The 14487-nt window shown below is 35.5% G+C and overlaps 1 protein-coding gene across 3 annotated transcripts in view; it reads left to right on the top strand.

The window, feature by feature from the left end:
* Positions 1-14487, top strand: part of CACNA2D3 (calcium voltage-gated channel auxiliary subunit alpha2delta 3) — a 391160-nt gene that overhangs the window by 306087 nt on the left and 70586 nt on the right. For all 3 annotated transcript variants that reach the window (XR_007628662.1, XM_050312820.1, XM_050312819.1), the window contains 7 exons: positions 980-1047; positions 2841-2886; positions 3042-3139; positions 3898-3991; positions 4600-4695; positions 5683-5804; positions 6358-6438. Coding sequence is in view for 2 of the 3 variants with exons in the window: in XM_050312820.1 (XP_050168777.1) it covers positions 980-1047; positions 2841-2886; positions 3042-3139; positions 3898-3991; positions 4600-4695; positions 5683-5804; positions 6358-6438 (605 nt within the window). In the remaining variant the exon portion in view is untranslated. The remainder of the gene's footprint in view (positions 1-979; positions 1048-2840; positions 2887-3041; positions 3140-3897; positions 3992-4599; positions 4696-5682; positions 5805-6357; positions 6439-14487) is intronic.

Raw genomic sequence — 14487 nt, 5'->3', positions numbered from 1 at the left:
GGCACTGTCATTCTTGCCCTATAAGTAAACAGATACATGCATGCAGTGCAAGTTATGATGCTGAGGACAGAAATATTTAGGAAAAAGGTTCTGCTTTTTCAGCATGGTATGTATCTAGTTTTGATGGGTTGTAGTGTAGATTTGGGAAGACTGCAGGGGCAACATTTATTAAAATCCGTACTGTAGTGTCAAAGTTGTTTAGTGTTCAGCCCTTCCCAAATTGAGCTGTTGACTGCAGCTTGTGTGCTCTTGGATTTGGTACCTCTACATGTACTTCAAGTACTGGCAGGTTCTTAGTCTGAGATAATCCCCTTGAATGAATGAATGCCAGAAGGTATTCTGTGTATGTGTTCAATAACAAGAGGCATGAGATCCCCAGCCAGTTCATTAAACTTGGATAGTTTAAGTGGTAGACTAAAAACCAAACCAAAACAGAGTATGTAACTGCTGAGAATTTATGAAGCCAAAGTCAATACAAAAGAGCTATACTAGCTAAAAATATGAAACACAGAAAAATTAGTCCAAGAGGAATCATGATGCTGTTGTCACATTTGAAATTCTTTTCCTCTCAGTAGCTCCATCAATTCCCACACTTCTGTTGTTTCTCAACAGCTTACTCTGATTACAAAAAATTGTCTCCTTCGTTGTAAGGCCATGGGCATGTTCAAGGCTCAGCTGAAGAAATCTCATGCTGGGTGAACAGCAGTGAGCTTAGAAGGGCTCATTTATTAGTTTGCCAGAGAATAATGGTTTACTGCACCTCTAAGCACACATAAATACAGCCAATTGTTGCAACAACATCAGGACTGAAGCTTCATCGAAGAAACTAGTTGAAAAATAAATATGATCTGTGAGGGTTTGGAAACAAACAGTTTTAATCATAGTACATTAGCTGGAAATGTTAGAAATGAGGATAGTTCTGAATGTCTGCTATTGTTTGTCTCACAGATTTCAAGGTCTGCTTTATTTCTCTGCACAGTTTAGGTGTGGCTCTCTCTAGAGGACATGGAAAATATTTCTTCAGAGGGAACGTAACTGTAGAAGAAGGTAAGATACCTACCTTCTCATGTTGCTTACACAGTAGTTTTATTGTTGATTCCGTAGTCCTAAAGCTTGTAGGTTTGTCTGCAGATTCCATAAGGTAATAAGATTTTTTTTTTCTTTTCTTTGTTTTTTTTTTCTCTTATTTGAAGATCTTTTACTTCACAGGATTTTTGTCCTCCTTATATGAAGCATAGTCAGACTATGAATCTTTAGATGTGATCAACTTTCTGTCCCCTCTCAATGTTCCAGAGAATCACTCAGGCCCAATGTTAATTATTTGTGGTGTTTTCTGAATGAAGTAGCCACTAAGAGCACTGTAATTGTTATGGCACTTTTGTTCACAGATTATACATTGTGAAATCTTTCAGAAATATAATTGCTTGGGGCATTATCTACAAGGATTTACATATTTATAACAGTAGTAGAGGCAACCAGGGAAAGAACTGTTCTTCCTTTATGGTTTTGCTTTTTGATAAGACCCCAATTAAATGACTGCAGGAGTCCACTGTGTGTGGTGATAAAAGTTGTTTTGCAACAAGGTTTCTGAAGATGATGGAAGAGTAGAGGCATTTCAGAAGATTGAAGAGAGGGTTGAAAAGTTTTAGAAATTGCTGAGCAAAAAAATGTTTCAATACAGGAATTCTTTCAGATTTTATGCTGAAGTCTCCATTTCCAATTCTTTTCGTTTTGCCAGTGATGTCAAACAAGATACTTAATTTCTCCAGGTCTTTGTTCCTCAGCTGTATTTTGCTACACAAATATGTTCCTGTACTCAAGAGAGATATAAAAAGAAATGCCTTGAAGTCTGAGTCGCTTGAACAGCAAATACAAATCTAGATAGAAAGGGAGCACAGCAGGACATTCAGAGCTGCTTCCTCTCCAAACTGTTCCCAACACACCTCTCACTAATGTCCTTTAATCCAGCCACACATCTCAGCAGTCTGTCTGATATTCCCTCCCAGATGCATCACCAGGAGTGTAAACATAACCATAACTAACAGTTCCTTCTCTCCCAGTCTTATCTTCCCTGATTCTCCATCACTGACACTTCACTGTCCTCCCCAAGGACTACACTTGTAGTTCTGGTTTTGGCTTCCCTGCTTTCCTTAACCACTGTTGTTTTGTCATTGTTTATCATGAACTCTGGCAGGTTAAACACAGACCTTGCCTTCTGATCCCTGTTTTCTTATTGTCTATTGATAAGTTTTTTAAGAGTTTTTAAAATTGCCAAAGTACATTTTTATTGTGCTATATAACTAATGACATAGTTCTTATTTACAAGCATTTGTGTGACCTGTTAGCACAAAACAACTATTCTGAATGATCCCATAAATTGTTGCTTTTGTTCATGGACTGTGTCCTTAGGTTTTCAGGGAATTACTACTTTTTTTTCCTTAGAGAAGAACAACTCACATGAAATGAGAAGTATGTATTTTAGAATAAAACACTTTACTGGCCAAAGAGAGCAAGGGAGTATGAAGAGGAGTCTGTTACCATTTTGTACTTGTCTTTGCTCAAATTTTCTTCTAAACTTTAAATATTTTATGTGAGTAATTTGTATGAGTTAAACATATTAGCAAAAAAAAGTTTTCCTACCTTTTCAGTTTTAGATCTGATTTAGCTGGCTTTTGCAAGTTTGTTAGACCCTAAAGTGTATTTGAACATAGTTTGCAGTGATTTATTCCGTTGTGGTAATAATGCACTTTCCAAAAAGGGTTTATGCTATGAAGTGTATGCAAATACCCATCTGTTACCCAGACTGCTCCCTAAATAACCTATTATTATTACTGTTACAGGTTTACATGATTTAGAACACCCTGATGTATCTTTAGCAGATGAATGGTAAGCCTTAAACAAAGCATGAAATTGGTGTCTGTTACCCTTCTCGGTTTCATATTGTTTGTGCTAGCAGAGCCCAATTCTTTATGTTCGAAGACAAAGAGAGATCATTCTTACACATATAATAACATTTTAACGTCTTGACAACGTGTTCACAGGTCCTATTGCAACACTGACTTACATCCTGAGCACCGTCAAATGACTCAGTTAGAAGCAATCAAACGCTACCTCACAGGAAAAGAGCCATTGCTGCAATGCAAGTATTTTGTTAAATATGTGCTTAATAGGCTTTACTCCAGCTAAAAACTGTTGTACTGAACCTTCTACAAAATGCTTAGTCCAACCAGTGTTAATTTGGAATTTCGTTTGGTTTTGAGCTTTATCCAGGGTATCAATGAAGATGTTGATGATTCAGATTTCTGACTTTTGCAGTAAACAATATGCCTGAAGAAAATATTCAAGTTTCTGTTCAGATGATGTAGTTATACTGTGCAAAATTATCACTCCATCTAGTTTTATAAGTTAAACAGAATTGGTCTGAATCAATCCTTGGATCATGCCTCTAAAGAATATACGAGATATATCATGAGCATCTTAGGGAGGATGGACATGCAATTAGCATTTCTGAACTGCAAAGCAGAATAAAAAATTCAGGTGGATAAGTGCATATTCTGTGCTCCTGCAGAAATGTCTGTTAGTAAACCTGCTTGTTTTAACCTTATGTCATGTGCAAATGGGAGCATTAGATAATATATACATAAAGGAGTTACAAGAAGTGGAGGATCAATTTTTTTTTAAATCTAAATTGTTGTTAGTGCAATGAAATTATGTATGAAAAACTGCATGGTTGTAAAATACTCTGTAATGTTACATAGTAAGTACTTCATAGTGCAAAGCTTTTGAAAGCATATCACAGACACGATAATGTACAGTATAAGAAAACCTATTGTTTAGTCAGCTAAAAAAACCTCTCTATATGCACATAAATTTACTAATTTTAATATATTGTAATAGGTGATAAAGAATTGATCCAGGAAGTTCTGTTTGATGCAGTTGTGAGTGCACCAATTGAAGCTTATTGGACCAGCCTAGCATTGAATAAATCAGAGTAAGCAAGCTTTGTGTCAACCTTATCTATCAGCCATAATATCCACGAAGATATTATATTAACCATTTGATCCCAAATACCACCAATTTTGAATTCAGTCTTAAGTGCTTATCCTGCAGCGTACATCATGATGATTAGTTGTAATTTCCACAATAAAACTAATTAAATTCTTTACTTTGTCGCTTGGGCAACAGTCACACCTATGAATTGAAGCATAGACACAGTACAGAAGTGTTGAATGGACTGGGAGCAATATCTGGAATTCCTACCCATCTCAGAGTCACTGAGTGCCAGTGGCTATTAAATAGTTGATATATAGCTATGCCACACCTTTTTATTCTATGGCTTCCTTATAACCCCTCCCTACAAATCCTACAAAATTTACTGTCTTTGACTTTTCAGTGATTCTTGGCCTAAACACCATTTCTACATTGCATGTTTTACAAAACCCACAGGACTATAACTTGAAAAACAGCAGTTAAAAATAAATCAATAAATAAGGGAACTATGCTTAAGATAATACTTCTCAAAAACTACAGTACACTTGTACTTTCTTCAAACACTAATACAGCTTTATCTTTTTAAAAGCGTTATCTTTGCTATTTCAGAAACTCTGACAAAGGAGTGGAAGTTGCCTTCCTTGGAACACGGACTGGATTGTCTCGTATCAACCTGTTTGTGGGTCCAGAGCAGCTCACTAACCAGTAAGTAACATAGCTATGCTTGGCAGCCATACAAGAAAAGAAGGAAAAAAATGTTTCTATTTCTGAAGCACATCTACTGTTTCTTCAGATAGAACAAGTTAGACAGATTTCGTGGGATCCCTTAAATTCTTTGATCAACTGGAACATTTGGAATAATGAACTGTTTTACACCCGTAGCCCATACATTTACTTTCTCCACACACATACTCCCAGCCTCACATCTTTATAATTCAGAGCAGAATTATGAATATGCTACACCTGCAGATGATGATTTATTTGTTTTTACTATCCCATCTAAAAACAAGTACTTGTAGGCTTTTTCAGAGATTTTGCATCACTGTTGTGGAAAATATTTTCAGTGTTAAATAAAGCCACATGGCAGAAGTGGACTGAGTGAAAGAGTAATCAAGAGATCTCATTACACAAAGGTTTCCTATTTTACTTGGAGAAGATGTAATCTAGTGGAGGTATTATGCATGTAAAAAAAAAGGTCTGCACTTGATATTTATGATAATATAATTTTATGTAATATAAAATTATATGGTGCCTGTCTGACCACAAATACTGTTGTAGTCCAAGTAGCCTGGCAGGTGAGATCAATAGCACTCCAATTTGTTACTGTCAGACAGCAAACCAGAACAGCTGTGTGGACACCATACTTGCTCTTGTCACTTGACACAACTTTTCCTCTGTCAACATTCCCTGAAATTAATGAGGAATAAAATATATTTTCAGCAGTACTTACAGGTACTATTTTTTATTACTTTTTCCATCTTTCACAACTAAAGTGATTGTAAATGAGTCACAATATTTATTAGTGGCTAAATTTAACCCCTTTTTTTGAAAACATGGCATTAGAAGAATTGTCCCAAACCATTTCCTTTCCCTAAAACTTGCATTTTGGTTTTTTCTTGTCTTTCAAAGCTAGAAACTACTGTGTGCCATGCAATAAATAACAAGTGTTTTCTGTCTCTTTTTTTTCTCAAGAGACTTCCTGACAGCTGAAGATAAGGAGAACATTTTTAATGCTGACCATTTTCCACTCTGGTACAGAAGAGCTGCTGAGCAAATACCTGGGAGCTTTGTCTATTCAATCCCATTCAGCACAGGTCTATAACTTTGTCATTCTCTAAATTCTGAGACATATATGATGCTGGAAGGATTCCAAGTATGTCAATACTGAGTGAGCTCTGTAGCTGATCTCAAATGTTAATCTGAAATGTGCATTGAAATCTGCAGCTTCTTTACTGACCCTTTGACCTTTTCAGGGCTCCAAGTGAAACTCCAAGATGTGGGGTAGCACTTTACTTTTAATATTTGTACAGGGTGACCTTACAGCCTGGTATTTTAAGCAAGACATGTCCAACAAAACAAATGTTCACACTAATGAGACGTCCAACCAAAAGTTGTCACCTTTGTTGCCATTTTAGGGGATTCAAAACTCATTTCAGTGTTTTAAGCTTGGTTTGGGGATGCCATTTAAAATGGCAGTGCCTGAATGTTCTGTGCGTGCATATAGAACATGATGTTTGCTCTTTCATTTTCTGAGCCCTAAATCCATGTAGACTGTTATTTCATACCAGGGGAGGAAAAGCTCAATTGCCTCATTCTGCAATATGTTGTTTCAATTATTTTTACTTTTTTTCTTAATAAACCCTGCAGAAACCGCAAACAAGAGCAATGTAGTGACAGCCAGTACTGCTATTCAGCTTCTGGATGACAGGAAATCTCCAGTGGTTGCAGGTACAATTGCTGTAGTTTATTTGGTCTGTTAATTTTTTTTTAAATCAGTTTAAGCATTTCTCACTTTTTGGCTTAGCAGTATTTAATGTAGAAATATGATTTGAGAAGGTATCACATATAAGCAGTTCTAATATTGCATCAATAAACTTTAGCGTGGTTGGTTTTTAGTTAATTGTAAAAGAGACAAGCAGGTGTTGCTTCCATTTCCCTAATAATTGTTTAGTATTGCATACTCAAAATTGTTTGGGTCCCATATTTTCTGTCTAAAATAAAGACAGGGTCTTCAAACCTTCTAAATGATAAAGCATGTAAAATTTTTCTGTGATATCTACAAATGCATAATGCCATGAAAAATAGATCGGTGAACTTACAGTATGAAGCTCATCAGTGTATTTTTTATTTTTATTTCTGTAAACTTTAAAAACTGTGTGCTAGATCTTTTGTTTACAGTATGAAGCATTTTTAAGAATTTACTTTGACTGTTATTTCCTTTCCCTCTGGTATGGTTGCATGTTTTCAGATGGTTTTTTTTGGGAGGGAGACCCTTTTGGATCTGTACAAAGCTTTGTCCATGAAAGTATCACTCAACCAGCTACAGCCATGCAGAGACAAACAAGGATATGCATTATTCTTGTCCTCTTTAAGTTGGAGATCATAAATGTGACTTGTCAGTCCTACTTTTTCTCTCAGAAAACTTTTAAGAAAACCAGTATCTAGTTCAAGTTTTAGGTTTTGTTATAAGGGTGACAATATTCTGTTTTAAGCAAAGTGGATTTGGAGGGAGAAACTGGAGCAGTGGTAAATGGGAGAATTTTGAAGTTTTTATTAGCCAGACTTGGGAGACTAAAGAAAGATTCTGGGTAACATTTTCAAATGCCTCCATTGGAGTTCAAATTTGGCCAAAACATCTCATTTTAATTTGTGTGAAGTAAGTATTCCTTATCCACATTTGGTCTGAGTAGATTACAGAAAGCAGCAGGATGGGATACATATTTCATGTTAAATCACTCTATTCCCTAGAGGGATTTGACTGAAAATAAAGCTGTGCCAGAATGTTGTTTATTACAGATCACTACAAGAGTTTAAAACTGGCAGAGAGAAACTAGGACATTATTGTAAAATGGAAACCTGAGTTAGACCTACCCATGAGCGGGGGGAAAAAAGGAACAAAACAATTTCTTGCTACAAAATCTGTAGTTTCTTATATTTTCCTACCTACATACAGGCTTAGTGCAAGTGGGGAATACTCAACTCTATAACATAGGCAGAAAATCCTAAAATCAGTGAGTCTGCAGACTGAGTGTTGCTGCTGTTTCACCATCTGTACCTACTAATACCAGTTCCCTGTCAGAAAGTGTTTGCTTACTGGCAAAAAACCCATGTAATTTGTTTTTAAAATCCCTCCTGCCTCTTGCAATTGAGATTGTGGTGGGTTTTTTTTAAACTTAAATGAATGCCAATTTCTGTAGAAAGTGTGGAAGGAGAACATAAGGCTTTAATATATAAGTGTAGTAGCATCATATTTATTACTGTTTATACAGTGCTCAATTTAGTTGCAGGAGAGGAAGTGACAGTATTACCTAATGCAGGGATTTTTTTTTTTTTAGATTTAAACACATTTATGGTCAAAACTACTTTAGTTGAGTGTTTTCAATTATCATGTCTTCAAGTTTACATTTGAAATTTTAAGTATCTTCAAACTGTCCCTGTTACATTGTGACAGAGAATAAAAGATAGTGGGATTTTTTTTTTTTCTTCTCAACATGACCTAAAAATAGGAGAATGACCCAGTCCCTAGTGCTGAAATTTCATGAGATTCCTTGAAGATTAGTATTCCTTAGAAATAAATTATTAAAGATACTACACACTTAGATAGTTCTGAGCAAGATATGGGGATGGAAGCAAGAAAATAAGAGTCATCATGGAGCAAAGCAGGCTTTAAAAATTGAAAAATGGTTCCTTCTTGAGATTTTGGGAGTGTTGAGAGAGTATGTGAACCTTCATAAATGTAATTCCCTGTAGATTCATTTTAGTTCAAAAGCTGCAGTACAATGTAGGACCTTAAAAGCCCTTCCTGTTGAAAGAAGCCATCTCTGTTCACAGAAAACATGGAAATTATCCCCTTGGTATGTTTAATTAAAGATAACAGAACTGACATAATCTTCTTAGGGCAAAAATTTATTAAAAAATGCTGAAGAAATTGTCTGATGAAAATTGTCAAGTCCTCTTAACTTTTCCTTATTGAACAAGCAGAACCTGGATTTCAGACCTCATTGGAAAAGTCCACAGCAGTGCTGAGTAAAATACTCTGGACACTTAGTCAGAAGAACAAAAGATTAAATCATACACAGGCAAAGTCTTGAGCCTCACAGTCATTTAAATTTAGAATTTGAAGGAGATGAGGAGAAATAGTCATTTTTGTTTAATACAAGGCTGCTCAGAAAATCTGAAATTAAGTAAAATTTTCCTTAATCCTTTTGTGCCTGTTTTTGTGGAAACCAGTTATTTAAATGAGTTTTGAAGGCTGGAATTCACCTCTTGAGATTGTGTAGTCCAATCATAGTGGACTAGATTGGAGACAATCTTGAGCTAGAGCAGATTACCCAGAACAGTGCCCAGCCAGATCCTCAATGTCTCCACACATGGAGAGGCCTCACCCTCTCTGGGTGTGTTATATTAAATGTAACTAAATGGGAAAAACAGCTGGGGCTTTATTATTTTTGCCACCAATTGTTAAAAACCTAGAATTTAAAAAAACTTTTGTTTCTATGCTACCAAAGTACAAGGAAAGAGAATCTAAAGTGGTTCTATATTTATTTTCTACCAATTTTTTTTATATCAATTTTGTATTGGACTTCCTAATTATCAAAGTTGAAATTAAAGAGCACTGAGTCCTCCTTGCATGCATGCTCTTCTGTGGTCTGTCAATCAAAATCAAATAATACTTTAATTTGTTCATTTTAAAAACATAAAAGCTTTACCAATAGATGGGACCTGTAGTTTCTGAAACTGAGCAAGCCCTCAATGCTCTATATCAACTTAACTAGAATAGTTTATTAACAGAAGCTCACTGTAGCTAAATTAGTGAGAAATGAAACTACTCCTGTTTTCTGAAGATTTCTCTTATTCAGTGGAATTCTGAGAAGAAAAGAAATCCAAGTTTTTCTTATGTACAGGCATGTTTACAGTCATTTTCTATCAAAGAGCGGTGATTGCCTGGGACGTGCATTCAAGCGTTGCCATAGCTCTGTGAGTCTGCCCTGACTCATTCTACTCTGCTGAAGCTGCATAAAAAGAGCAATGGCAGTAATTTCTGTTTGGACAGAAAAGAAAAATCTGCTTTTCTTCATAATTGCAAGATTTTTGATTGGTGTTTTTGTTTTTCTTCTTTATACTGTGTTCCTCGTACAGGTTGTGGCTGGAAGATCAGCCACTCTCAGAATCTTCTGTGGCAAAAGTTACCAAAAGGTCTGTAGCCTTTGTGAGAATGCCAGATTCACAAGGATCAGATTTGCCCTTTATGAACATGTTGAATAATAGTTATACTTTTTTATATAGTCTTTTCAAGGGAATACATTTACTATTAATTTCAGAATGATTAAGGATGGCAGTTTTTTTTTTTCTCACAGACATCACATTTTCTGCTGCCAAGCAGTAAAAACTGAAATGAAAATGAGACATGCTTTCTACCACCCATGATTCATAACTTTACACAGTGTCTTGTCTCTGTGTGGGTGTCTGACAGAGAAGGTTGCAAGGAATCTGTCCTTAAATGCATGGCAGGTGCCTTTAATTCCACAGTAGGTGCTGCCAAAGGTTAGGTTGCTCCCTGTTCTTTGCCACACTAATGCTGTGAGACTAATCGAAATAATTTATCTCATCAGAGATTTCTTGGAAAGAAATATGTACTTATGGTTTAGCAGAATAAAAGAAACACCTACTGTTGATTTCTGCTAAAATTATAGATCATGCTTAAGTGTCATTTTATATATATATATGTATAATTTATGTTTAAATATGCACTAAAATATATTTAAAATATAATAAGCAGATCATTGTAGTCAGATGTGGGAGATGTGACTGAAACTGAAGAAAAGCCTCTTCTGTTCACTGACAGTTTGATTTTAAATGCTTTTACCAAAAATACTTATTACACAAACAAGGAATATTGCGCTTTATTCTGCCAAACAAATTGTTCCAAGTAATGCCATGATACAGTATTTAACTTTTCCAGGATTTAACTTCTCAAAGTTGATCCCTTATTTTTATAACCAACCCATATACAAATTCAAGGTTTTTACTCCAAACCCTGGTTAGAGAGAGCTTTTTTTTTACATATGTCCTCATCCATCACCTTGTTTGTTCTCCCTTTTAAATAATTTTAAACCCCAACTTTAGTATAGCAAAAAATTCAGTTGTTCCATGTTAAATATTCCTATTCAGGATGCTAAAAGCCCTCAGGTATTTCAAATGACACAACTTGAATATTTAGGACCTCTTTTTTTTTTCCCATCCATAAGCTAAGGAAGATGGTAATGATTTAATTCCATCACTGGTTTGTTAAAATTGGCACACAGTTTTGAATGCCTCTATTCTGGCTAGTGGAAAGTGATCCTGATGGTCCTGCTGTTTAAGATATTTCAAGCTGTGCCTTGAGAACAAGAAAGATCCAAAATCTCATATTACTTCTAAAATACAAATCAGTCTTATTGAGACTGGTCACACTTCAGGTTTTCATTCTTCCTGTTTAAATCAGCTTCTATGGAACAGCAATTTAAAAGGAAAATTTGTGAATATACCAGTTTTCAAGTGACTGAGGCTTCTGCTGATATAGGCTCCAAGTAATGAAGATTCTTCTATAATTTAATGGAGAACAATGGTCACATTGTATCCGAAAGTCCATGACACAAAAAATTTTGCTCTTCACTCCCTTTTCCCTTTTTTGTTTTTAATAATATTTTTATGTATGTGATCTCAATACTCCATTCAGGGTTTTTTTGAGTGAATTTAGATGGGGTTTGCATGTACATCTCTATTTCACAAGTTCCTAGAAAATGTTTTGAAAAAGTGACTTCCAATTGCTTAATCAAAAGTAGTTTTAACTTTTGATATTTCTAGGAGTGGCAGACTGTAAATGTTTCACAAGTAGTCAAATCTGCTATTGTTACAGTAGCAAACAGAGTGAATACATCTGCTCTGTACTACTTGGATTTTTTTTTTCTGTTCTTTCTCACATATATTGCTTTTGTGTTACTATATCATTAAAAACATTCAAGTAAATGTCACTGCCATACACAGTCCTTAAAATTTATGATGCCATCTATAAAATTGCATTTTAGTATGAAGGCCTAAGGGAAAATGAATATGTCATCATAATGACACACCAACCAAATTTTTGAGGTATTCTAAAATAGATGTTTTCCTTGTCAGGCAAGACAGTGATTTACTTAATCTTTACTCCACATTATAAGCCACAGAAGATTATATTCAGCAGTAGTGTTTAGCAAATCCCTCAAAATGTTTTTCATGCTTTGGTAGAAAACCACTACTTTATGTTTTTCCAGAGTTTCTTGTTCATTTTGAATATTATCTTTGTATTCATAAATCTAATATTAGTGTACAGACTAATGTTTTCAGTTTTAGGGAAACTGAGCTGTGTATTTGTGTAGTCTAACATTAAAGAACTTGCAGACTTAGGTTGGGAGCCATTACTTGGGAAAGATGGTTTGCAGGTGATGTGAGGAGAGAGGGAAACACCTCCCCAGAATGCTTTGAGCATCTGATGAGAATCCTACCCCTTTCCATTGACTGAACAGTGAAGCTGAAGTTAGATAACATATTCACAACCCTTCACACATTTGCATTAATTTCCATTTATTCTCAATTTCGCTTCACCACACAGAATTAGTGTGTGGAATAGCTGAATAGCAGGGGTTTTAAATATAATTCTCTGCCAGTGTTAACTTGAGAATTTAACCTCAATTTATCTAATTCTAGGACTTTTCTTCACCACTTGCTCTTAGAGAATCCAGGACTCTGACAGATGATTTAGAACAGTATCCCAACATGTGTAGTATTAATGTGTATAGTAAATGGGACAGAGCACCTGTTCTTTGCTTCTGCGCTTCTGCTTTGCTGTTGGGATTTTTTGGTTGGTTGGTTGGGTTTTAGTACTATGTAATTTGTGGATGAGGAAGATCCTTGTGATCTAACAGCAGTGAGATTGATTCTAGGGGCATTTTGCTAAATAATTCTGCTGCCAACAAAATTAATCCCTGATTGCAGAACAGGGCAGCAGATGAGCTGTTGGGTCCTTTGGAAAACTTCAAATAACGCTGTGCAAGTATGAAGCTGCAATCACATATATATAATTGCATTACTACCAGTTTAAGTACTATGGATTGAGTATTTCCCCTCCAGTAGACTATATTTCCACATATTAACAGTGTTTTCTCACATATTGTATTTGAAATGAGGATGAAGCCTAATGCAAAATACTTGAACACACAGTGTACATAGCCCTAAAACACGGGGTAACCCTCTGCAGTCAGTAAGAGAGAGAAACCACAGCTTTCCTTGGAGATAGGTATGTAGTTTGTAGGTTTCATTATTACTGGTTTCCTGCTCCTTCTCCCCTCTTGTGGCTTACTGTGACTGGTTTTGTCCTGTTTGTCCCCTTATCTGGGGAACATACAGTTACTTTTCAGGTAATGTGAACTCAGGACTACCAAGACTCTCTTAGGATTGTTATTACTACGCCAACTTCGGCCAAGTTCAAAGAGCAAAGTTTTAAAAGCAGGCATCCTTTCTGGATGCTTAACTGTGTGTTAAAACCTGTGTGTCCTTGTCTCCTGGGTAGCAAAGATAGATGGTTATTAGGTAACACTTGGTGTTTTTCTGTTCATGTTGTTAATGATAGGTAAGCCATGAATAGTGTCACTAAATCTGCTACTTTGATCAAGAAGAGGGATCCAGAATTTGTTTGGACATTGCATTTCTAGGGAATGATGAAGCTGAATTTTGTTTGACTCTTTGCAAGCTCTGAATGGAAAGACCAATATGCAAGCAGATATGCTTCAGTTTCAGCTTTGAGTCTTTCTATATAGATACTATAGGCCATAATCTGTAAAGAATATTGTTCTATTGTAGTTTTTAATTTCTGTTCTAAAGCAAAATTTTAGAAAGTCTCTTTTTGCTGGAAATATAGCAAGGCTTTTATGAAGGACAGGAATACAACAATATGTGTGCTTTCTCTGTCTTTTCAGCCACCTTGCAGAGTAGTGTGTCCTGATATTTTGTTGACTTTGAGGGGGAAGAGTGTTTTTCACAGAGATTAGAAAAAAACAGTGCTTACTATAATACTCTCACGAGGTTGCTGGAAGAACAATAAAGCTTTCTCGGGAACCTTTATCTGAAAAATAAATCTGTGCAGATGAATTATTTCAGTGGCAGATGTCCATTGCTAAGCTTTACAAATTTAGGGCAGTTCTGTGGGGAATCACTAAATTCAGTCTTGCACTTGTAGTCAATAATTGTTATAGACAATAAATGGTGGCTTTTATCTTTGTTTATCAGTAGCCAAACATTCTGTTTCCTCTACTGAAAAATAAATAATTTTACCTTTATTAGTTGAAGCAATTGAATCAATAGTTTTCTCTGCTCAATGTCTGCTATTCAGCAGATGATGATATAGCTTATCATCAGAAATAACTGGAATTTGTAAATTGCAAACTCATTTGTAAACATGATATGTAGTCTTATAAACCTTAAATGAAAAATTTCCCTGGGATTTTTGTTGGGTTGTTGTTTTTTGGTTTGTTGTTTTTTGGGTTTTTTCCCTCTAGCAAACAGCGTGTTAGAAAGTATGGAATCAGATTTTGTGTGGATTGCCTTGCTCTATCCCCATAGCAGAGGGAACTAACAAAAATATGAAATACTTTGCTTTTTGGCAGAACTCCATATCAATTTACAGCCTTGTGTGTTCATGAAATCCCCAAAATATCTTCAGTGTGACTTGAAATGAGTGCCTTTAAATGTTGTTGCACCCTT

The sequence above is a fragment of the Myiozetetes cayanensis genome, unplaced genomic scaffold, assembly GCF_022539395.1.
Source record: "Myiozetetes cayanensis isolate MyiCay16 unplaced genomic scaffold, myiCay2020 scf18, whole genome shotgun sequence".
NCBI classification, from domain to species: domain Eukaryota; kingdom Metazoa; phylum Chordata; class Aves; order Passeriformes; family Tyrannidae; genus Myiozetetes; species Myiozetetes cayanensis.
This window is presented reverse-complemented; position numbering and strand designations above follow the sequence as displayed.